General features: G+C 46.0%; 1 protein-coding gene across 4 annotated transcripts in view; it reads left to right on the top strand.

The window, feature by feature from the left end:
- Positions 1–25,841, top strand: part of LOC109875845 (exopolyphosphatase PRUNE1) — a 31,378-nt gene extending 5,537 nt beyond the window's left edge. For 3 of the 4 annotated variants that reach the window (XM_031788630.1, XM_031788629.1, XM_031788628.1), the window contains 7 exons: positions 14,307–14,411; positions 15,366–15,571; positions 15,853–16,037; positions 16,283–16,441; positions 18,197–18,291; positions 21,619–21,777; positions 22,337–25,841. In XM_031788630.1, the coding sequence (XP_031644490.1) occupies positions 14,307–14,411; positions 15,366–15,571; positions 15,853–16,037; positions 16,283–16,441; positions 18,197–18,291; positions 21,619–21,777; positions 22,337–22,822 (1,395 nt within the window). In that variant the 3' untranslated portion in view covers positions 22,823–25,841. The remainder of the gene's footprint in view (positions 1–14,306; positions 14,412–15,365; positions 15,572–15,852; positions 16,038–16,282; positions 16,442–18,196; positions 18,292–21,618; positions 21,778–22,336) is intronic. The other variant, XM_020468267.2, reaches the window with a different exon arrangement.
- Positions 25,842–26,076: the final 235 nt, after the last annotated feature.

Here is a 26,076-nt window from a genome sequence, read left to right as displayed (position 1 = left end):
TTGGGCGCCGATTTGCTGATTAAAAAAATAAATATATATGTTTTTATACCTTTATTTAACTAGGCAAGTCAGTTAAGAACACATTCTTATTTTCAATGACGGACTAGGAACGGTGGGTTAACTGCCTTGTTCAGGGTCAGAACGACAGATTTTCATCTTGTCAGCTCGGGGGATCAAATCTTGCAACCTTACAGTTAACTAGTCCAATGCAACAACGACCTGCTTCTCTCTCGTTGCACTCCACAAGGAGACTGCCTGTTACGCGAATGCAGTAAGCCAAGGTAAATTGCTAGCTAGCATTAAACTTATCTTATAAAAACAATCAATCATAGTCACTAGTTAACTACACATGGTTGATGATATTACTAGATATTATCTAGCATGTCCTGCGTTGCATATAATCTGACTGAGCATACAAGCATACAAGTATCTGACTGAGCGGTGGTAGGCAGAAGCAGGCGTGTAAACATTCATTCAAACAGCACTTTCGTGCGTTTTGCCAGCAGCTCTTCGTTGTGCGTCAAGCATTGCGCTGTTTATGACTTCAAGCCTATCAACTCCCGAGATGAGGCTGGTGTAACCGATGTGAAATGGCTAGCTAGTTAGCGCGCGCTAACTAGAGGGACGGAAGCTATACTGTTACACTGGCAATACTAAAGTGCCTATAAGAACATCCAATAGTCAAAGGTTAATGAAATACAAATGGTATAGAGGGAAATAGTCCTATAATTCCTATAATAACTACAACCTAAAACTTCTTACTTGGGAATATTGAAGACTCATGTTAAAAGGAACCACCAGCTTTCATATGTTCTCATTGTCACGCCTTGGTCTTAGTATTTTGTGTTTTCTTTAATTATTTGTTCAGGCCAGGGTGTGACATGGGTTTGTGTGTTGTGTTTCGTATTGGGGTTTGTAGTATTTGGGATCGCGGCTGATTAGGGGTGTTGTATAGGCTTGGCTGCCTGAGGCGGTTCTCAATCAGCAGTCAGGTGCTTCTCGTTGCCTCTGATTGAGAACCGTATTTAGGTAGCCTGAGTTTCGCTTTGTCTTTCGTGGGTGATTGTTCCTGTCTCTGTGTTTGTTTGCACCAGAATAGGCTCAGTCACTTTGGATTTTCTTTTTTCATTGTTTTGGAAGAGAAGAGAACGAGCGCCATTCTCCTTGCGGAGATGGTGCTAAATACATCAACACGGTCGGTCCCTGGGATTGGGCTGGCCAACACGATTCGTTTTGCTTGGAAGGAAAAGGAGTTGGAGCCTTTAGGACGGGAAACTTTTGGAAGGATAATATTGATGGGGATTCTAAAGCTGACGGTGAAGGACGTGTTTTGTTTCCAAGGCAACTCGTTGGAGGGAGCATACGATGTGGCACTATATACAGAGGAGAAACACGATGATATCCTGAGAAGGGCAAGAGCAGTGGGAGGCGAGAGGCCGATGAGCCACTATGAAATAACAAGCCTGGCGAAGAATAACTTTAGGGTTGTAACTGTCAACATTTACAACCCATACGTTAAGGATGAAGAGGTGAGGGCCTTTCTGGGGAGATACATGGATAACGTCTCCTCAGCAAGGCACCTCAAAGACTCCCTTGGGTTTTGGAATGGGAGGAGAGGCTTCCAGGCCCTCCTCAGAGAGGACCCAAAGGGACATGGTGGCTACCTCCATCCTCCTGCTATGTTCTCCCTAGGGGCTGACAGGGGGACGTTGTTTTATACACGTCAGCCCCCATTTTGCAGGCGCTGTATGGCCTACGGCCACATATTCGCCTCGTGCAGCACAAGAAAATGCAGATTTTGTGGATCTGAGGAACACGAGGCGAAGGATTGTGACAAGCCTAAGGCGTGCCACGGGTGTGGCTCGTCAGCACACCTGTGGCGGGGGTGCCCGGCTCGTCAGAGGTCATATGCGTCTGCGGCTGGGGGGGGAGCAGGAGCGGGGGATGGGGGAAGAAGAGGGGGGGAAGGAAGCAAGCCTCATGACCAGAGTACAGGTCCAGAGGGGAAGGCCGCAAGGAAGGAGGAGGAGCAAGAAGCGGCGGATGGAAGAGAGAAGGAAACGGAAGGCACGGGAGTAGGAGAACCAGGAAAAGCGGCAGAAGAAGGCAACCGAGTGGAGGAGCATGAGAGAGAAGAAAGCGAGGGAGGAGTGTTGGAGAAGGAGACGGTGGAAGAGCAAGTGGACTGGGGGGAAAGTGCCCTGGTGGAAGAGATGAGGGGTATGGTGGAGGAGCTGGTGGGGGGGGAGGGTGGTATCTCTCCACTACCGCCAACACCAAAGAAGAGAATGAAGAGGAGGGTGCGATTGGCCGACAGTGAGAGGGAGGGGATGGCCAAGAGAGTGATGGGGGTGGGAGAAACCTCTGGGTTGCTGCTGGTTTCCCCAGGCCCTCAACTTCTGTTGGGTGGGGACACACCTAACAAGACTCAGGACTGGGTACAGGAGGAGGTGGGGAGTTTTTTGTTTGGGGACTCAGCCTCCCCGATTTTCTTCCAATCCAGCTGCAGCACTGGGGAGGGGGAGGATTGTGGGGGTAGACCCAGGGTGCAGGGCACCCCGGAGCCAAACACTATTCCTGCATCCTGGGTTGGTGAGATGGAGGAAGTGGGGGGGATGTCGGGAGTACGGATGGTGTTTTCACCGGTAGATATGGAGCAGGGGAGCATCGGGTGAGTCTCCTGTTTTTGTTTTTTTCTGTCTGGGTTTAGAATTTGAGTGTATTACATGATTTTATTTGATTCTTTCATGGGGTCTAATTTTACTTTTGTTACTTTAAATGTAAGGGGTTTAAGGGATTTTGTTAAGAGGAGGGCGGTTTTTAGTTATTTGGAGGGTGTGGGGTTTGATTTTTGTTTTTTACAGGAGGTTCACCTGAGGGATGGAGGGGATGTTAGTAGGTTTAAGAGGGAGTGGGACAAGGGGGAGTCGGTTTGGGGTATTGGGGGGGTGCACTCATCGGGGGTAGGGATTTTGTGTGGGCACAGGGAGGTAAAAGTGGAGGATTCTTTTGTGGTAATGCAGGGGAGGGTTATAGGGGTGGATGTCACGATAAGGGATTGTAAATTTAGATTAGTGGTGGTGTATGGGCCACAGGTGGTGGCAGACAGGAGGGAGATGGTGGACTGTCTGACGCCCCTGTGTGTCACAAATAGGAAATTAGTGATAGGGGGGGATTTTAATACAGATTTAGGAATAGGGGGGGATAGCAGTGCAGGCGCCATTACCAGGCTAATGGCTTGCCATGGTCTGGTTGATGGTGGTCTGCACACTACTCCGAAAATGGCCGGTCCTACATGGCGCAACTCCAGGGGGGTTGAGCGGAGGCTCGACTATATTTTTGTACCCAGGTCTTTGGGTAAGTTGTCTGGGCGGCTGTTGCCTGTTTTCTTTTCGGATCACGACGGGGTGCTCCTGCAGGTGGGGTCTCCAGTCTGCCTCTTTGGTAGGGGGTACTGGAAGTTAGATCGGGATGTGCTGGAGGAGCAGGCTTTTGTTGACAGGTTTTATGATTTCTTTTGGAGGCTTGAAGGCCTCCGGTCCATGTGCGAGGGGGTGTTAGAGTGGTGGGAATTAGTTAAGGTGAGGATTAGGGCTTTTATAATAGGGTATTGCAAGAGGAAAAAAAGGGAGGAGAGGAGGGAGGTGGATCGTATCCAAAGGTTAATTGAACTCGAGTATGAGGCAGGCAACCTCGGCGGGTCGTTTGACTGGGAGAGATCCGCTACCCTAAAGGCGCAGCTCAGGGAGTTGCAGGAGCGGAAGGCTCGAGCTTTCCTGGAGCGTGCGCATAGTGGCTTTCTAGAACACAATGAGACTTGTTCCGCTATGTTCTTTAAGTCGGTTAGGGCCAGACAGAGTAGGAAGGTAATGCATGGCATTAGGGAAGAAAATGGTAGTATAGTTAGAGAACCAGAGGATATGGTCAGGGTGACAACTGATCATTTCCAAGGTTTATTTAAGGAAAGGGAAATAGATGTAGAGCAGGGAAATGTGTTTTTAGAACACTTGTCCAGGCGGTTGCCGGAGGACATTAGAGAAGTGATGGAGGCCCAGATTTCACTAGAAGAGGTTGAGAGCGCTCTTAGGAGGATGGGAAAAGGGAAGGTGCCTGGGATGGATGGGCTGCCGGCTGAGTTTTATCTCAAGTTTTGGGGTATACTTGGACCAGTGGTCCTCGAAGTCTTGAAGGCCATCCTTGAGACGGGGGTCCCGGGGGGATCAATGGCTGTTGGTGTGCTGTCACTTTTATATAAGAAGGGGGAAGTAACAGACCTTGGCAACTGGCGGCCATTGACCATGCTGTGCGTAGATTACAAGCTACTTGCAAAGGTTTTAGCAGACCGGTTGCGCACAGCCCTTCCCTACGTCGTTCATGAGGATCAGACGTGCGGGGTAGAGGGCCGCTCTATTAGATGGAACCTACAGTTAATCAGGGACTCCATCGCTTGGGTTGAAGATAGAGGACTGCCTTTAATGGTAGCAGCGCTAGATCAGGCGAAAGCCTTTGATCGCGTGAATAGATCCTTTTTATTCAGAGTGTTAGGTCGATTAGGATTTGGGGAGAAGTTCATAGGATGGATTCGTACATTATATGTCGGAGCGGGGTGCCGAGTTAGTGTAAATAGTCACTTGGGTGACGTTTTTGACCTCTCGTCTGGGGTCAGGCAGGGGTGCCCACTCTCGGCTCTCCTCTTCGTTCTGTACATGGAGCCTCTGGGGGCTGCCATTAGGGCAGACACAGGGGTGGAAGGCTTGTTGATCCCTGGAAGTGGTGGGCTGCGTGTTAAGATGACGCAGTACGCCGACGACACTTCCTTGCTGCTGTGCAAGGACTCGTGCCTGACAAGGTCCCTTGCCATCTTTGGGGATTTCACCCGAGCGTCGGGAGCGGTTCTGAACCATGCAAAGTCTTCCGTCAAGTTTTTCGGTAGATGGCGCGGTAGAACGGATGTGCCCGGGGGGTTATCTCTCTGTGAGGGGGCCCTGAGGATTCTCGGGGTCCATTTTGAGACCTCCGGCTCAGCGACGCTGAACTGGAACATGCGTATCGCAGTGGTACAGAGGAAGCTAGCAATGTGGAAGGCTAGGTATTTGTCTTTTATGGGCAAAGTCCTGGTCCTAAAGGTGGATGTGTTGCCGTCTCTTTTGTATTTGGCGTACATCTACCCATTGCCGGCTTGTCTGAGGAGGCCTCTAGTGAGGCTTGTGTTTCAGTTCATGTGGAGTGGCAGGTGCGAGTGGGTCGCCAGGGCGCGCATGATCTGTCCCATCGGGGAGGGAGGTAGGGGGGTACCACATTTCCCCCTCAAGCTGGACACAATTTTTGTTTCTTTCTTGTTAACGGAGCTTGCTCATCCAGTGATACACCCATCCGGTTACCTCCTGCGGGTGTTCTTCTCATATCAGGCGAGAAGCATAATGGTGTGGTCTAACACGGGTCCTCGGGCAGAACAGCTGCCGTGGCACTTTGGTCATGCGGCCAAGTGGCTGCGTGCGCACCCTGAGGTTGAAGTTGCCCGAGTAGGTTTAGATCACAGGCACCTGTACGAGGAGGCCAGAAAGGCAGGGAGTCCGTTGCCTGTAGTGGGCATCTCGGAAGTGGTCTGGGAGGGAGTGCAGACGCGGGGTCTGGACAACAGGCTCAAGGACCTGAATTGGTTGAGCCTCCATAGGTGCTTGCCGGTACGTTCCATCATGTACCGGTATAGTTTGGTGCAATCCCCCACCTGTCCAAGATCCTCTTGTGGCAGGGAGGAGACTGTGCGCCATGTCTTTTGGGACTGTGCCTTTGCCGGAGTAGTATGGTCTAGGGCACGGGTGTTGTTAGGTTTGGTAAGGGGGGATTTTGTATTGACGTGGGCCAGGTTAGAGAGAGGTGTAGGGAGAGCGAGAGGGACGGATAGGGACAGGTTTCTGCTCTGGCTTCTCATGAGTCTCTTTAAACGGGGGCTGTGGGAAGCCAGGCAGAACATGGTGAAGACAGGGAGAGATTGGGGGGTGGAAGGGATAGTGAGGAGGGTGGAAGGAGATTTGAGGGGGAGGATGAAGAGGGAGGAGAGGAAGTGGGGGCAGCATGCTGCTCGGGAGAGGTGGAAGGGGGGTTTAGGGCTGGGTGTCATTTAGATTTGTAAGGGGATAGATTAGGGATGGGGAGATAGGGAAAGGTATTTTGTAGGGTGACGGGAGGGAAGATGCTCCCCTGAGGTTTTGTTTGGGGTTTATGTTTAGTTAAATTAGTTAAATTAAAATACCATTATTTGAGTATGTATGAAAATTATGAGTTGTAAAGAATGAATGGTATTGAAGATAATAAATTATTTTTTATTAAAAAAAAGATAGGCTGTAATTAGGTTTCACGTTCCGTTTGTTGTTTTTGTATTTATTAGTTATTTCATGTATCGTCACCATTTCCTCATTAAAGATCATGATTAACCACCACGCTGCATTTCGGTCCGACTCTCTTTCGACAAACGAAGAACGCCGTTACAGAATCACCCACCACACACGGACCGAGCGGCGTGGTTACAGGCAGCGACCGCAGGAAAAGCGAAAGGAGGAATGGACATGGGAGGACGTTATGGACAGCAATGGCATGGAGTATACGACGTGGGAAGAAATCGACAGGTGGGCGGCCGACCCAGAGAGAGTGCAGGAGCCCGCATGGGATTCGCTTGAGCAGTGCGAAGAAGGCTATAGGCGAATGGAGTCGAAAAGGAAAACACGGCGGCGCAGAGCGAAACCCGAAAGTCACCCCAAAAAATTTATTGGGGGTGGGCTCAGGGAGAGAGTGGCAGAGTCAGGAGTCAGACCTGAGCCAACTCTCCCTGTTAATCATGAGGAGCAGCGATATAAGGACTTCTGGTCTTGGGAGATGATATTAGACGGAAGAGGACCCTGGGCTCAGCCTGGTGAATATCGCCGCCCCAAGGAGGAAGCAGAGGCAGCAGGAGATAGGAGCCGGCGATACGAGGGAACACGGTTGGCAAGGAAGCCCGAGAAGCAACCCCAAAAAATTATTGGGGGGGGCTTACAGGGAGTATGGCTATGCCAGGTAGGAGACCTGCGCAAACTCCCTGTGCTTTCCGGTGGGCTAGAGAGACCGGGCAGACACCGTGTTATGCTATGGAGCGCACGGTGTCTCCAGTGCGGGTGCATAGCCCGGTACGGTTCATACCAGCCCTTCGTATTTGCCGGGCTAGAGTGGGCATCGAGCCAGGTAAGCTTGGGCAGGCTCGGTGCTCAAGAGCTCCAGTGCGCCTTCACGGTCCGGTCTATCCAGAGCCACCTCCACACACCAGTCCTCCGGTAGCAGCTCCCCGCACCAGGCTTCCTGTGCGTGTCCTCGCTCCAGTATCACCAGTGCCCGCACCACGCATCAGGCCTACAGTGCGCCTCACCTCTCCTGCTCTGTCGGAGTCTCCCGCCTGTTCAGCACAGCCAGAGCCTTCCTTCCCTCCTGCGCTGTCGGAGTCTCCCGCCTGTTCAGCGCAGCCAGCGTTTTCCTCCTCTCCTGCGCTGTCGGAGTCTCCCGCCTGTTCAGCGCTATCAGAGCCTTCCTTCTCTACAGCGCTGCCGGAGCCTCCTGCCTGTTTGAAGCAGCCTGAGCTGCCAGTCTGCAGGGTGCTGTCAGCCTGCTTGGAGCAGTCAGAGCTGTCAGTCTGCAAGGAGCTGACAGTCTGCAAGGAGCTGTCAGTCTGCAAGGAGCTGTCAGTCTGCAAGGAGCTGTCAGTCTGCAAGGAGCTGTCAGCCTGCATGGAGCAGTCAGAGCTGTCAGTCTGCAAGGAGCTGCCAGTCTGCAAGGAGCTGTCAGCCTGCATGGAGCAGTCAGAGCTGTCAGTCTGCATGAAGCAGCCAGAGCTGTCAGTCTGCAAGGAGCTGCCAGTCTGCAAGGAGCTGCCAGTCTGCAGGGAGCTGCCAGTCTGCAGGGAGCTGTCAGTCTGCAAGGAGCTGCCAGTCTGCAAGGAGCTGCCAGTCTGCAAGGAGCTGCCAGTCTGCAAGGAGCTGTCAGTCTGCAAGGAGCTGTCAGCCTGCATGGAGCAGTCAGAGCTGTCAGTCTGCAAGGAGCGGTCAGTCTGCAAGGAGCTGTCAGTCTGCAAGGAGCTGTCAGCCTGCATGGAGCAGTCAGAGCTGTCAGTCTGCAAAGAGCTGCCAGTCTGCAAGGAGCTGTCAGCCTGCATGGAGCAGTCAGAGCTGTCAGTCTGCATAGAGCAGCTAGATCCGCCAGTCAACCAGAATCTTCCAGATCTGCTAGTCAACCAGAATCTTCCAGATCCAGCCAGCCAGGATCTACCGGAGCCTACTACCTACCTGAGCTTCATCTCAGTACTGGGCTTCCTCTCAGTACTGGGCTTCCCCTCTGTTCCGGGCTGCCCCTCAGTTCCGGGCTGCCCCTCAGTTCCGGGCTGCCCCTCAGTCCCGAGCTGCCCCTCAGTCCCGAGCTGCCTCAGTCCCGAGCTGCCTCAGTCCCGAGCTGCCCCTCAGTCCCAAGCTGCCCCTCAGTCCCGAGCTGCCCCTCAGTCCCGAGCTGCCCCTTAGTCCCGAGCTGCCCCTTAGTCCCGAGCTGTCCCTCAGTCCCGAGATGCCCCTCAGTCATGAGCTGCTCCTCAGTTCTGTGGGGTTCTGGGTGAGGACTATTCGGCCATGGTCGGCGGCGAGGGTGGATTATCCCAGGACGCGAAGAGGAGGAACTATGACATTTATGGAGTGGGGTCCACGTCCCGAGCCGGAGCCGCCACCATGGACAGACGCCCACCCGGACCCTCCCTATGGTTTTGAGGTGCGTCCGGGAGTCCGCACCTTGGGGGGGGGGGTTCTGTCACGCCTTGGTCTTAGTATTTTGTGTTTTCTTTAATTATTTGTTCAGGCCAGGGTGTGACATGGGTTTGTGTGTTGTGTTTCGTATTGGGGTTTGTAGTATTTGGGATCGCGGCTGATTAGGGGTGTTGTATAGGCTTGGCTGCCTGAGGCGGTTCTCAATCAGCAGTCAGGTGCTTCTCGTTGCCTCTGATTGGGAACCGTATTTAGGTAGCCTGAGTTTCGCTTTGTCTTTCGTGGGTGATTGTTCCTGTCTCTGTGTAGTTTCACCAGATAGGCTGTAATTAGGTTTCACGTTCCGTTTGTTGTTTTTGTATTTATTAGTTATTTCATGTATCGTCACCATTTCCTCATTAAAGATCATGATTAACCACCACGCTGCATTTCGGTCCGACTCTCTTTCGACAAACGAAGAACGCCGTTACACTCATGTTCTGAGCAAGGAACTGAAACGTTAGCTCGTCTTACATAGCACATATTGCACTTTTACTTTCTTCTCCAACACTTTGTTTTTGCATTATTTAAACCAAATTGAACATGTTTCATTATTTACTTGAGGCTAAATTGATTTTATTAATGTATTATATTAAGTTAAAATAAGAGTTCATTCAGTATTGTTGTAATTGTCATTATTACAAATAAATAAATAAAATCGGCCGATTTATCGTATCCTCCAATAATCGGTATCGGCGTTAAAAAATCATAATCGGTCGACCTCTAGTTCATATCAACCACTTAGGTCAGGTTATGTCTGGATACTGCCATACTGGAGGTCTTTGTATTCTGGTGGGCACTGGGCAACCTTAGTTTAGCCACTGTCACTTCACATTATTGCTTCCTCACATGGCTGGAGACTAAGGGCTGGTTTGAGCCAGGAGCATACCACCCTGCATCCCACTGCTGGCTTGCCTCTGAAGCTTAGCAATGTTGGTCCTGGTCAGTCTCTGGATGGGAGACCAGAAGCTGCTGGAAGTGGTGTTGGAGAGCCAATAGGAGGCACTCTTTCCTCTGGTCTAAAATAATTATCCCAATACCCCAGGACAGTGATTGGGGACATTGCCCTGTGTAGGGTGCTGTCTTTCAGATGGGATGTTAAATGAGTGTCCTGACTCTTGGTGGTCACTAAAAATCTAATGGCACTTATCTTAAGAGTAGGGCTGGCTAAATTCCCAGTCTTTCCCTCATACCTCATGGTGTAAGGGAATGGTCTCATTCATCCAGGTTGTTGCTGTAAATGAGAATGTGTTCTCGGTCAACTTACCTGGTAAAATAAGGGTTAAATAAAAATCAATAAATACACATTTCTGGACATGGATTAAGCCTAGTCCTGGACTGAAAGTCTATATCAATGGAGATTCTTAATTAAATGGGATTTTTAGTTGTAGGACTAGACTAATCGGTGTTTGGGAAACCAGCCCTATGTGTTAATGTTTATGTCTGGGGTCATCCCTGACTACTCTGCCTACTGTGGAGCTAGTATAAGAGAACTAGCCTAACGTTTTGTATGCCTGTCCTGTCTCATGCCCTCACACTGGGGTTGGGGAGCCCACAACATGCTCATCCACATGTTCATCAACATGCTCACCTTTCCCATAATCAAACACTTAGAGTCAATATAAGGTTATTGGCTGCAGCAGTCTTTCTTTTCAGTGATGGGGCAAGACTACGGGTATGTTCAATAGATCGAGACAGTAGAGATCTGTAGATTTCAGACATTTCCTTCCTTGACTATGTGTGCCATAATTCTGTTGTTATGACATTGTAATTACCGGCAGGATATATTGGTATTGGGAAATTCTGACATTGTTGAAATGGTCCATTTCTTTTCCTAAGATTTGATTTGATCTTTTATAAACAATACAAACACAATATTAAAACATACAAACATCAACTACATCACACCTGCCCAGACCCAGGAGCACACACCCCCATCTCCAGCGCCCGCATCACTTTCCGCCACATGGCCTCAAACTGCACCATTTTTGTTTCTCTCCGTAGCCCACACACTTCCGTTAACGACGGACGATTGGTTCATTTCCAGTTTTTAAGTATACGTTTTTTTAAATATGATTGACGAGAAAAGTATCGTCCAACCTGTCGGGTATCTCACTGCACCCTCATATGTCATGTCTTGAAATATGCCGACAGACAGATTAAAATACATGTTTGCCTATCTAAGGTATTTCCAACTACCGAAGTTCATAACCGTTACCTAAAATTACACCATTACCTACATAAAATAACACTATTCCCAACAAAAGGGGACTCAAATTGGAATATGTATTTAACTGAAATGTTATACTGATGATGAGGATGAGAAAGAAATGTAGAATGAGGGAGAATAGGGCTTGTCTCTCCTCCCTCTCTCCACACGCCTTGCGACTCTGTCCACCAATTCCACCGTTTAGCAGGGTGTTAGCCTTACCTCTCCAAATCCCTGAGGCCTGTTCTAAGTGGATTGGAGAGAGAATGCCTCAGTGTAGTGTGGTTTTACATTAACCAGATGGAATGAGAGCTATGATAGGTCACTCTGAAAGGGAGACAAGTGAGAGTAGCCAGTGTGCGTTGCTGCATTTGATTTGTGCTTGAGTAATAATGGAACACTGTTGACTCATCAATATCAACTCAATGAAGCTGACAAAGTGTCTCAGTGATCCTTGCCCAGAACGCTGCACTCAAATGCAGGCCTACATGGATTGTTCTGTTAAAGTGGTAGCATTCACAATAGCGTGGGATATGAGGATAACTGTTAGAAAACAGCAGTGCCCTGCCCTGTTATAAAACAGTAATTGACATTTCTCAGTAATAGAGTGAGCTACATATGAAGCCCGTTGCAAAACAGTTAGCATTTCCCATTAACGCCATTATCTACAATTGATGGCGAACAAAACAGTCGCACAGGGACATGCATGAAGTTCAGAGCGCTGCGTGAATCAGAGCATCCTATCATGATCATTTTACTATCATAACATTCCCCCTCTGCACTTCCATATTTGTGTCACAGGCCTACATTTTCCCACCAACCAAGTTGTTCATCTCTTATCTAACCCTTGTTTATATTTCTGGCCTTGTCCTTGAATGGATACTGCAATACTGGATTACTATAGCTGTAGTAGAGGTGGCCCTGAATCGTTCTATTTGCCATGGAACAGTCGTGGAGTCACTGTTGGAGAGCTCTGCTGCACACACACTCTGTGGTTAAATATAGCCTCCTTTTGGTTCCTGCTTGCCTGCCCGGGTCTGACCACTACTACGGCTTATAGGAGGTGACAGGCACGCTGGGAAGAGGGAGATGCGAGGGAAGGGGAGGCTGGGCGGCCATGACACCATGTCGTAGTACACGCACACTGGCTGCCCGTTACCGTCACCCTTGGGGCCCTTAACATGGGGCGGAATGGCTCTCTCCACCCAGTTAGCGACACCCCATACTGATGGTGAGAAAAACCAGTCTAGGAGGCAGACCTGGCTATATTTCTTGATTTACCATTGAAGTCAATAGGATGCACATCAACTCCCAATATGTTGAGATCAACAGGAGAGATCCTATCCTTGTTACGCTGGTTCACAAAGTACAATCGTGGACCCACCTTATAGATTCATTGTTAAATCTATGGTGGCCTGAAGGGGCAAAGTAGTTGTTAGCATATAATACCTGCTAAATAGTTTGTGTTTGGGCCTTTTCTCCTAATTTACAGATAAATACAGGTTGAGAAACTAACTGAACTAGCTCATTCAAGTGTTCACAATGCAGAGGATAGGGGGTCAGAAGAACTTTGCTGAATCCAGATGGCTGGTTTTTCTTTTTTGTGTTTATACTGAATGCTGCCACACACACTGGTAATTAGTGCTTTCACTGCTTTTGAATCATCACATCACAGCAAGGCCATCTCCCCCCCCCGTTGTCAGTAATAACACTGTTTCTTACATCATGTCACAGATAAAGCGAGACTAATCACACTCATTATCACAGTGGGTCTATCAACCGACAGCTAAATGATCCAAATGAAAATATCCCGCTGAGTCCAATAAGGCTATATCACAGTTTCAGCTGCACATTCACTCACTGTTATTAAACTTAAGGTAGTTGATGTTCGTTGATACGCCTAATTAGATTATAATCAGCAGTCCAACAATGTTAGCATAGGCTAGATGCTAACTAACTACTGTGAGCCTGACTGGCAACCATTTCAGGCTGTCAAAATAGGATTTGTTTCAGTAGGCTAAATTTTGGCTAATCAATAACTGACTGCAGGTAGGTATCAAACATTCTGACGACTGTTTGGGTCTCCAACAGGTTGATCGCGAGCTACCAGAAGCTTGCAGCCCACCTATAAGTAACTCACTAAACAATTCTGAAAGTGCATGTATTTTTCACGTGTTCCACCGCAAACTGTCATAAACAAATCTCACAAGTATCAGACACCTTAAGTTCATTATCCCGCCCCTAGTTAGCCACAAGTGGCTTAAAAAGACAAACATAACACTATATCTGCCAATTAATTCCAAGCTATATTGACCCTGTATGTCTTGTGTGGTGCACGCGTTTGTCTCTACCATTCACTTCGTGTAGCTAGTTAGCAATCATGATAACTGTCTTCTTAATGAAATATTAACTGAAAAGTAGGCTTAATTTCACGCCCTGACCGTAGAGATCTTTTTATTCTTTATGTTTGGTTGGTCAGGGTGTGACTCGGGTGGGGAACTCTATGTTCTTTATTTCTGTTTTGGCCGGATATGGTTCTCAATCAGGGACAGCTGTCTGTCGTTGTCTCTGATTGGGAATCATACTTAGGCAGCCTGTTTTGCCACCTTAGTTTTGTGGGATGTTGTTTTTGTACAGCTCTTGTAGCCTACCGAACGTTATGTTCGTTTTCCTTTTGTTGTTTTTAGGTGTTTATTTTTAATAAAAACAAAATGTACGCCTACCACGCTGCACCTTGGTCTGATCATATCGACGAGCATAACACCTGGCAGAATTATGGCATGATTATTTCTATCAATCGGGTTGGCTTTTGTTTATCAAACTCTGTCATGACATGACATATGCAGCAGCAAAAAAATTGTTAGACAAGCACAGGACTTTTTAGCAAAATGCCCTCAAAAATGGTCTTCTGATGTGATTTAAGCATTGACATGGGCTCAGAACATCCAATTCCATTGTTTCTCTATGAACAATTGTAATTTTGAGAGTGTAAAACCAAGAAAAATGAATTTGGAAAAGTATAATGTGTGCCTATTTGAAAGCTAGAGAAAATGTATGAGTTGCTCGCAACGTTTCATAATTTTGTAGCTCTCATTTCATGAAGAAACTCTCATGCTATAAAAGGTTGGAAACCCTTGGTTTAGATGATACTAGTACTTTTTACATTTTGACTAGCCTTGGCTGTGTTAAAACAAACTGTTTACAAATCTGCAAAGTATAAAGCTGACAGAATTTTACCACCCTCTTGCTCTTTTTCTTCCTCCTTTATTTTTTCATAACCTCCTTAGGGCAGTGCGGAGGGAAGCTCTGGGATCCACGTCATCCTTGGCAACGAGGCCTGTGACCTCGACTCCATGGTGTCGTCCCTTGCCTTTGCCTACTTTCTGTCCAAAGTGAGTCCAAAGCTAGCTTCTAGCCTGTACCGCCTCTCATTAGGGAATCCCTCAGCCCAGGTCGGAAATAAGTTAGCATACCTGAATTATTCATTCCCCTCATATGTTTAGGTTTTTATACGGTAATAAATATTGACACTACTTCAGGGCTGCCGAAATTGGGGCCCGCAGGCCCTTGACAACATTTTAGGCTCTCCAGAGGCTTCTAGAATGAGCTTATGTAATTATGAACAATATATATTTTTAAGTTCTATATCTTCAAAACTTGATTGCTGGCATGCAATACATTTTGGGACTGTATCAAAAGTGGACAAATACCAAAAGATACTTTTTGACTGGAATTTTCCTTTTAAGTCCCATACAAGCAAAATGACAACTCTATAGTGCAGTTGTTTGAAAGCAAATTGGTGGACGAATACGTCCTGCTATGCGGTAATGAATAAGTATCTTCTCTTTGACTTGTGAACAGAGTTGAGAGAGCTGGGCCAAAGTCCTGAAGCACCGCAGGCGCGGAATTTGCGCTGAGTGACTCATTTGTAAGTCTGAGGGCCATGAATAGCTTGACCAAGCGTAATCAAAATGCACAGCATTTTCCAAAATAGGAGCAGACAACCCTCAGAGTCACTCAAGCATAAAAACAGTGTCGGTGCCCTAGCCATCGGGCACCAGTCTCTTCTTATCTTTCATTACTGCATTGATCCATCCGTCCTCCCTAACCCCTGGTTTAAGCTGCTCGCTAGCCTATACGCCCCCGCTACTCATGAAATATTCACACAACCTCAGATACTCAAGATCCCCCAAGGCCTGTGAAGATGGACAAAAACATTGCAGAGGAATCCCAGCTAGCCTCAGCAGGAAGGTGAGTTGGTGTCAGATATCTGTTTTGATCTGGTCTCCCTCTTCTATCCTTCCCTCCTTTTCTCCTCCTCTTCTTTCATCCCCCTTTGTTCCCAGACGTCTGGCAGCTCAGGTAAGACTGTGGTGCCGGTGCTGAACATCCCGAGGGCTGAGTTCCCCCTGCGGTCCGACAACGTGTTCCTACTGAAGGAGAGCGGTGTTCCACCTGAGGCTCTGGTGTTCCGTGACGAGGTGGACCTGGCAGGGCTCCATAGAGCCAAGAGGTTGATGCTCACCCTGGTGGACCACAACGTGCTTCCTAGGTCATCGGTTGCAACATTACTCTTTCTATTTATTTATTTATAACTCGCATTCTCTTTCTCTCGTTCTCTCCGTTGCCATCGCATTGCCTTTCTCTCACTCAGATTTTCTTGCACTGATACCTACAGTATCAAGTAGTATTGACAACACAGATCAAAGTTATGGGAAGTGCCTGATTTGTGGAGGGCCAGTTTCCTGGACCAAGATTGAGGAAACACATAGTTAAAGATGTATGACACAACGTATTTCACAACATTCACTCAACCCTGACTTTTCCCTGTAGTGCCGACATCGACTTGGAGGATGCAGTTGTGGAAGTCATTGACCACCACCACCTCGAGAGGACACCCTCCATGTCCTGTTCCGTCACCGTGGAAACCGTGGGTTCCTGTGCTACCTTGGTGACAGAGCGCATTCACCACAAGGCACCTGAAGTGCTAGACAGACAGGTGGCTCAATTATTATACGGTAAGGTTGCCACAGCAATAATTCTCTTACATCCAGCATTCTCTATAACGTGTCAAACTCCAGTCCTCGAGGGCCACAATGTCTCTGGGTCTTTAATCAATGTATACCTCAGAACTAGGCAGTGGGGAATATGTCAGGATGAATTATCACTGAATCCGACAACTCTCTTGTAGTTGCACTTGTTTGTCAATGCCAGCAGTAACCATTGGCTCAGTTCACCTATACTTGGCAGTGTGCCCACACAGGGGCCATCGTGCTGGATTGTGTCAACATGGCCCCTGAGGCGGGCAAGGTCACACCCAAGGACAGCCAACTGTCCTGCCTGCTGGAGTCGCGTTTCCCTGACCTGCCGCCCAGGGGCGCCCTCTTCCAGTCCCTACAAAGCGCCAAGTTTGACATCTCAGGTAAAAAGGTGGGAAAAACATGCCATGGGAGAGGTGTTGAGAGGTGCACAAAATGAATCTGCCTTGTCACTTGACATAAGATGTCATGACAATATGACATTATTATGTCAGTATTATGACACTGTTATGACATGTCATTCAAATAAAGAGGTACCATTATTTAAAGAGAATGTTGTAGAGTAAGTTTGAGATTTCACACAACCTCAAAAGAATGTTGTGGAGTGACCATCTAGAAGTAAACAAAATAAGATGTCAAACCCCTTAGGTGGGAACCCCTGCTCTGTTGACCCAATGACTGGAAAAAGACATTGATCACATGACACCATTAATTCCTATGTAAAACTCAAAAGCACATTGAAGCCACATAAAGTCTGTTAAGATGGCATCTCATAGAGACATAACATGCACAGTTTGAGCTACTCCAGGAAGTGTTGCAGGCTAGCTCAGTGCTGCCCCCTCTCATTGAGTAACTCAAGTTGAAGGCCGACCGGGGTACCATGATATTGGTACCACTATTGTCTTCTTTAAAAAATGTATTCACACAAAGATTGCAATCCTGTTTTCTGCTAATAATGCCTGCAGTAACGCGGTCGGCCTTGAACTTACATAACTTACATACCCGAGGTGATGTTCATTCTGCCTTGTTTTGACCAAATTCCAGGGTTGTGTTATGTTATACAGTGCCCTTGACTTTTTCAAAATGTTGTTGTGTTACAGCCTGATTTTAAAATGGATGAAATTTAGATTTTTGGTCAATTGGCCTACACACAAAATCCCATAATGTCAAAGTGGAATTATGTTTTTTAATTTTTTTACAAATTAATTAAAAATTAAAAGCTGAAATGTCTTTTGAGTCAATACGTATTCAACCCCTTTGTTATGGAAAGCCTATATAGGTTCAGGAGTACACATTTGCTAAACAAGTCACATCATAGATCGCCTTCAGAAACTATTCACACTCATTGACTTGTTCCACATTTTGTTGTGTTACAGCCTGAATTTAAAATGTATTAAATTGAGATTTGTTTGTCACACTCTGTGTGCAATAACAGTGTTTAACATGATTTTTAAATGATTACCTCATCTCTGTACCCTACACATGTAATTATCTGTAAGCTCCCTCAGTCGAGCAGTGAATTTCAAACACAGTTTCAACCACAAAGACCAGGGAGGTTTTCCAATGCCTGGCAAAGGGCACCTACTGGTAGATGGGTCAAATCTTTGTTAAAAAAGCTGTCGTGGAATATCCGTTTGGGCAAAATTAAGTTATCAGTTACACTTTGGATGGTGAATGTATCAATACACCCAGTCAATACAAATATACAGGTGTCTTTACTAACTCAGTTGCTGGAGAGGAAGGAAACCGTTCAGGGATTTTACGATGAGGCCAATGGTAACTTTAAATATAATTAATTTGTAAGTAAAAACGTTTATGTAGCAACTACTTATTGCCCATTTTAAAGCTTTTTCATCAAACTGCCCTGTTTTCTTTTTATTTCAGATGGTCCCGCCTTCATGTCCTCAGACAATTGCTATAATTTTTGGTCTAACTCTCATTTCTGGAAAAGGCTTAAAATAAAGGTTAATATCCAGGTCCTGTGCCATGATTAACCAAAACACAGGGCCCTGTATATATGATCTACATGGTAACTTATGATATGCTGTAGTGTTTGTCATGTAGTGTTTGTAGTGTCTATACCCAATTCCATTGTAATGCCATTGTAATACTGCTTGTCCCATTGGTTTGTGTTACAGGTCTTTCTACAGAGCAGATCCTGCTAAAGGACATGAAGGCTGTCTCTGGGGGCGACCTGAGACTGGCAGTCTGCACTGTCTATATGACACTAGATGTACGTACTGTCTAGCCATGCTGTTACTTCACTTAATCCACTCTGCCGCCACCATGCTTTAAACTGAGACTCAATGATATTAATCATCACAAGAGCAGTGCAGCAAGAGAGTGAAAAAGAAAGTGTCTGCACTCGTCAGCACCAACACATACACTGTTAAACATCTGCACAGGAGTTTGCATCTCTCTAATGCATTGTGACAGCTGCCTGACAACAAATGCTGACGAGTGCAGCCTCCTGCTTCACGCGGTCTTTGTGTCGGAAGTTGCCCTGCTCCTTGTGGTTAAGGAATATGGCTGAGTCTACCTTTCACAGCACCCTCTCAGGATCACACTGGGTGTATGTGAACATTTACTCTTCCCCATTAACAACAATGCATTAGAATTGCCTAATTTGCCTTTGAATGACCAACCAACTCTTTAACAAATTTGGGTTTGCAGATGATTCACCAAGTCATATTTCCTACTCCTTTGAGAGAATTGTATTCCACTATTATAATCTTAAGTCTTCATTAATGCAACAATGTTACCAATTTGTCTATAATCTTGGGAGAATATAAATGTTCTAATTCATTTTGGCAATGGAGCCTCTGCCTCAGGGAGGTGCAACTACGCTCTATAGACAAAGGTATGTGGACATCGCTTCAAATTAGCGGATTCGGCTATTTCAGCCACACCCATTGCTGAGAGGTGTTTAAAAACAAGCACACCGCCATGCAATCTCCATAGACAAACATTGGTAGTAGAATGACCTTTCAACCTGGCACCGTCATAGGATACCATCTTTCCCACAAGTCAGTTTGTCAAATTTCTGCCCTGCTAGAGCTGCCCCAGTCAACTAAGTGCTGTTATTGTGAAGTGGAAACGTCTAGGAGCAACATCGGCTCAGCCGAGAAGTGGTAGGCCACACAAGCACACAGAACGGGACCGCAGAGTTCTGAAGCGTCTATCCTCGGTTGCAACACTCGCTACCAAGTTCCAAACTGCCTCTGGAAGCAATGTCAGCACAAGTACTGTTTTCGTCGGGAGCTTCATGAAGTGGGTTTCCATGGCCGAGCAACCGCACACAAGCCTAAGATCACCATGCGCAATGCCAAGCGTTGGACTCTGGAGCAGTAGAAACACGTTTTCTGGAGTGATGAATAACACTTCACCATCTGGAAGTCCAACAGACAAATCTTGGTTTGGAGGATGCCAGGAGAACGCTACCTGCCCCAATGCATAGTGCCAACTGTAAAGTTTGGCGGAGGAGGAATAATGGTCTGCGGCTGTTTTTCATGGTTCGGGTTAGGCCCCTTAGTTCCAGTGAAGGGCAATCTTAACGCTACAGCAAACAATGACATTCTAGACGATTCTGTGCTTCAAACTTTGTGGCAACCGTTTGGGGAAGGCCATTTCCTGTTTCATCATGACAATGCCCCTGTGCACAAAGCGAGGTCCGTACAGAAATGGTTTGTCACAATCGGTGTGGAAGAACTTGACTGGCTTGCACAGGGCTCTAACCTCAACTCCATCGAACACCTTTGGGATGACTTGGAACACCGACTGCGAGCCAGGCCTAATTTCCCAACATCAATGCCTGACCTCACTAATGCTCTTGTAGCTGAATAGAAGCCAGTCCCTGCAGCAATGTTCTAACATCTAGTGGAATGTCTTCCCAGAAGAGTGGAAGCTGTTATAGCAGCAAAGGGGGACCACCTCCATATTAATGTCCATGATTTTGGAATGAGATGTTTGACAAGCAGGTGTCCACATACTTTTGGCAATGTAGTGTATATGCAGTGACAAGCCATCTAGGAGTGAAAGTGGCATGTGAATTTTCAATCCCAATGATAATAACTAACAATCAATAAGCTTTGACCAATCCCCGAGGTTTGTAAGACCCTGGGTTTAATAATAATTAGGCAAAGACTCAGCTTATGCAAAAGGCTCGTATAGTTTATTCACGAGAGCGCTCTGATGTCCATAATTCAAAGACATCCATTTTATAACTCACTCCCTATTTACGCACATACCTTCACACAAACCGTAGATATCCTACCTACATACATACACACGAACAGTAGATGAGTTGTATCTTTTCCCCATAGTTCTCACCACTGTTTATCACTACCAAGCCGACAGTTCCATTCCCCCGAGATTAGAGGAACCTTGAACGGATTCCCTGTCCTATCATAAGTTTCTCAGAGTTCTAGCCAGGTCGGGTCAAACACAGTTGAATTGTTCTCGGTATTTTCTTAGACACACACACACACACACACACACACATTTCTCTCCCTCACATGTCTCTACCAAACCTTATTGTACGTACGTTTGGTACTTTAATCATTCATTATACATGCTACATAAACTAATAATCACTAATAGTTACGTTTCAGGGCGGAATTTTTTAATCATTACCTTTAAGTATATAATTCCCTTATCAGAAAATGACACCTATATTAAACTAACGTCTCTGAGCGTAAAATGTAGAGTCTGATTAGCGTACTCAAAATAGATCAGTAGCTACTGTGTTGCTTCAGACCAGGTTAAACAATAGTGACAGGAGTCATGTCTGTTAGTTAAGACCACTCCCTGATATCTGAGTGGCCGTCGCTGCTGCAATTCAGTAGATCCCAGAATGTAAAAAAATGTACCGCTTTTTCTAGCTAGTCTCATCGCTGCAACTACCCAAAGGGCTCAGGAGAGGCGAAGTCACGCATCCTCCGAAACATGACCCACCTAACCGCACTCCTTAACACCCGCCAGCTTAACCCGGTAGCCAGCCGCACCAATGTGTTGGAGGAAACGCCAATGACCGGGGTCAGCCCACAGGCACCTGGTCCGCCACAAGGAGTCTCTAGAGCGCGATGAGCCAAGTAAAGCCCCACCGGCCTAACCCTCCCCTAAGCCGCGTCGTCCTATGGGACTCCAGGGTTAATTTCTGTATCCGAGAATGAACCCGGGTCTGTGGTAACGCCTCTAGCACAGCGATGCAGTACCTTAGACCGCTACGCCATTCAGGAGGCCAAATATATTATTTTTACAAATACTTTCTATTTTACTGGCTTCAGCCCCATGCCATCACATGTATCATGCGTTGACTGTACACACATGCATGACACAGTTTTGTTGCATGCCAGAATATTTCTCTATCAGACCTCAGTTGAAATACTATTTGAAATCATTTATACTGTATCTGTACTTGATTGAACTTGGTCTTTGGAACGAAACCAAGCAAACGCTCAAAGTATTTTAAAGATTTTGAATTGTGTTTGAACCAATTTCTGTTCTCTATATAATAACGTTTTTTTGTTTGCTGTTGTACGTCATCCCGTTCGTTCGACAGGTGTTCCTACAGCGGAGGAGCCTACAACAGGAGCTTTGTGAGTTCTGTCACAAACACCGTTTCGGTGCGGTGGTCGCCATGACAATCTCTTTTAACGAACGCAGTGAGCCCCATCGGCAGCTGGCGGTCTACAGTTCCAGCACCCTCTATAGGGAGGAGGTATGAACTGCACTGTCATGCCCACTCTTACAATATATTGACCCCTATGCCATATGATGTGTAATGATTTAATATTTATAGGGGTAGTAATATAATAGATTTGATAGGGGTAGTTATATCATAAGTAGTAGTTCCACGTAGCCCTCTAATAGACTTGGCTGAATTGACCCATTTTGTGCTTTCCTAAATATGCGTCACATTTGTGTTCATGATCATGAAAGGTATTTTATATGAGTTCAGTTTATTGTAAAGAAGCCATTTGAATATCGATGTGAATCTTTCCTCCCCACGGTTTAAAAATATCCTCAAAAAATGGTCTACTTTTGTGCCAACCAACCTATCTTAGTTAGTTTAATATTGGCCCTCAGAAACTATTCCTTGGTGTGAAAATAAATGGTATTGTTATGTATTATTCTTTGATATTAAGCATGTCTGTAAGTGAGATATATCAAAGTTGCCTTTTGGGCAAATGCAGGCATGACAATTTGAGAATATTAGTCAATGTTAAAAAGGCAACTATGAAATAGCAATACACTGTGTGTTTCTCATTCTGCTGTAGGTGAGCCAAGCATTAGAAAAGTCGTGCAACCCCTCTCTGAGCTTCTCTCCAATGAGCAGCCCCTTCAACAACATCAAGTCTTATCTCCAAGGCAACGCACTGGCCTCCCGCAAGAAAGTGCTGCCTATCCTCAAGAACTTCCTGAAGGAGTGGGATAAGAAGCAAGTGCATTGTGGGGAGGCGGAGGACTTTGAGGAGCTGGACGACCACGTTGACCCCACAGGGTCGCCTAGTTTCGCCGACGACGCCCGTCCCCGCTGCTTCTCAGCCTCCCGGCACCACCGCCGCCGCCTGCTGGGCACCGAGGACTCTGGGATGGAGGAGGACTTCCAGGTGCCGGCCACTCCCATGAACAGCCTGGTGGAGGGCTGTCCGCTGGACGCCGGCCTTCCCCGGATCAGCGCGGAAGCCATTTTGGAGAAGTTCAGCTGCATGGGAGGGGAAGCAGGGGAAAATAAAGATGGCAACTGGCCAGGTGAACAATAACCTTCTGTTGATGCCTTTTAATCCTAGTACCCCTGGCTGACTGTCCTCATGCACCTCAATCCAACCAACAGACTATAAGAAGGAGTGTTCAAAGTTCATATTCAGAAGCATATCAATCAATTGTATGTTTCATAAGGGACATCTCATAGCAAATTATAATGACAATCCAAAGGGGCCATGTTCAGTAACTCACTGGTTATATAGCAATCCTAGGTTTGCTATCGGCAGCTCCGTTGACATTAACTGGAAACAGGGCCCTGTTCAGGAGGAACAAAACGGAACAAAACAGGGAGGTACCATCTGAACTTAGAAATGCTTGTTTTTGTTTTCCGTTGCAACACGTTTTGTTCCGGTGTGCCCGAATGAACACAACCCTGGACTACTGTGGCTGTCAGACTGATCACCAAGCTCTTATGGTTGCTTTACTCAAGTCAGGACTAACAACACCATAGAACATTATGAAGAATAGGATATTCTTCTAAAAGACTGGCAACCGGATGAAAAAAAGGGATGACTAGTAGCACTGTATCAAGGACTCCAGATGGAGTTTGAATGAAGTGTGTGTTTTCTCTGTATCGCATCTGAGTACATGGGACTGCCTCGTTGGTTAGTTGGTGCCATCTCCAAGTGTAGGGGGAGGGGATTGGAAATGTGGAGAATACATAATGGACTAACATAATTCATCTTTGAAGGGCCTATTTCAATGTCACAGGCATTTGAGTGAACCTTTATGATGAGGGAGAATCTTGCAGTGGAGAGTGACTTCATCCATTATGACAGCATGTGTTTCAGCGGTCCTGGTCCTGGAAGACTGCTGAGTCTGCTGGTTTTTAGTGCAACCAATCTATGTACAGCTTCATATGTGCGTTATTGGGCTGATGACTGGACGCGTGATATCTCCTGACGTGTGTGTGCGAGCACATGTGTTTGTTTCGTGTGTGTGGAGTATTCATGGTTAGTGGGACGTCTTGATGACATTATCACCAGTCACAAAGTTCTCCTCATTGTCGGGATCCATCTGAAAAGGGGGAAGAATTCACATCCTCCCCACAAAGAGAGAGAGAGAGGTGGATAGATAGATACCAGATGATGGATGCAACTCTGCTGCTCATTCATGCATACGAACCTCCTGCCCCCGTTCAGAGACCTAAATATACTCAGTCACCTTTGCTCTCTCTCTCTCTCTCTCTGACTGAGATTTATATCGCAATGCTACTTCACCTGTCCAAATATACTTATCATCTAGAATCACCATTGATTATATTACCAGTGAGGAATTAGCCTGATCTGAGATCTGTTTGCATTCTTGCCAACCTCTATCATCAGAGTTGACTATACAGCACCAACAGATCTGGGACCGAGTTAGTGATGAATTGCTCTGATCTGTAATCTGTGTCGCATACCCAGAGAGCCTCGTGGCGGTTAATTTGAGTTAACATTAGTTCAGATGTCTGCTTCATTAGCTGGCTGTAGTTGGGGCTGAGGAGTAGTTTTCAACTTACTGTACCACAGAGACGTGCAAACACACCCAGGCCAACCCACATACAGATAAATGCATAGACACAAACACATTGGCTGCTATGCATGGTAATTATGTTCAGGCTGGTGCCTTGCCATGTTTTAATCGTTGTGGATGTGGAGTCATTATATGTCTGTTTGGGTAGACCTCTGTTCTCTACATACAGTACACTGCAGCTCTAATGTTATCTAGTGTGAAAATCTTCAAATTCAGTTGACCAAGTGAAACTGAGCAAAAGACAGTGACACTATTGTATTTCAGTCTCTTGTCTCTTCCTTTGGATCCTACCGTTTCAGTGTTCCCAGATCACAATGTTTCGACACGTGGAAGTAATAAGATGATGGCTTCCTCTGATAGGCTATGTGAAGCTTTCACCATACTACTCTCACCTATCTAGTCCTTTAGGATCTTGGATCAAATGCAGGGAGGATGGTAGGGACTAAAATTGTATTTTGTTATAATTTGATTTAATATATTTGACAAAAGAAAACATCTTTAAGTGTTGCCTAGCACTGTGTTGAACCATTTAATTAAGATATTAAATGAAGATAGTATAGTTGAAGATACTTGATTATATAAATCAACCATGCAGTTTCATTGATATCCTCCCTACATCACAGTGAGAAGGTATGTTCAGTCATCTCGTTCATAGTTAAACAATATATGGCGTCTAAGCTAGCATGGTATTGATAATGAGTTTGCTAATAAACATACTCTGAAATATTTCTATATTGAGCCTCAGGTATTAAGGATTTGGCAATCATTGACTTGTAGATGTTCAGCAAGCTCAGATTTGAAAAAAATAAAATAATAATAATAATTAAAAAATGTTTTGCCAGCTAAACATGCATGAGCAAATTTGTTTTTGACAATGTCAACACCAATGTACTGTATCTTGTATCCCAAATCCGTTGTTCCCAAGAGGGGTCACAAAAAAAGCAAAGCTAATTATGTTTGTGTTATTTTTTATATCTCCAGTCCACATACCTTTTGTGGAAGTGTTTCATGGGAAATGTATTTACAATGCAATGGCTCAGTGACTGCAGTTTAATATGAACCCTAAACACTAGTTTGCCTTTTCATTTGAATGCCTTTCCTATACCATTTGTCATGATTACATGTTTTTGTATGTGCTCTGTGGTGTTCTAATTTCTCCATGTGTTTAAGGTTTGAAATGTTAGCTAGCTCGACTTGTTTAGCTTCTAAACAGGTTGAACAAAGACAAGTCATTCACAATGTTTTTTTTAACCAAATTGGTTCCCCTTTTCAGTTTATCATGCCCCCCCTCAACATCCAGTTCCTTTCAGCATGGGTAGTTTTGTGAATTTTGTGCAGTACAATCAGGATTCAACTTCCCTTGTATTCAAGTATGCAATATGAAGTGTTTGCTGTGTGGTTCCTTTATTTAAGTGAGAAAAAAACAGAATGTGAAAACCACGTGTAAGAAAATATTCTAAGAGTAAAAATATGCTGTTCTATTAAAGATGGATTTGAAGAGTTTGTGTTGTAGTCCAGTTTCATTCAGGCTTCTTGCTGATTCTGGGTCATTGAGCTGATTCAAAATCATAACCTAAAGCTAACGTTTCTGCAAGGCACTATTGGAATCTTTAGTGTCCTGTCACTAACTCGCACCCCTCCAGTCAGCTGTGTCACATTGTTTAGGGTGCGCTCTCACCATTTCCCCCACCATATGCTGTGTGCTTCCACGCCCGGCCATTCCTGGTCATGTCCCAAC

Source organism: Oncorhynchus kisutch, linkage group LG14 (assembly GCF_002021735.2).
Source record: "Oncorhynchus kisutch isolate 150728-3 linkage group LG14, Okis_V2, whole genome shotgun sequence".
Lineage (NCBI taxonomy): Eukaryota > Metazoa > Chordata > Actinopteri > Salmoniformes > Salmonidae > Oncorhynchus > Oncorhynchus kisutch.
This window is presented reverse-complemented; position numbering and strand designations above follow the sequence as displayed.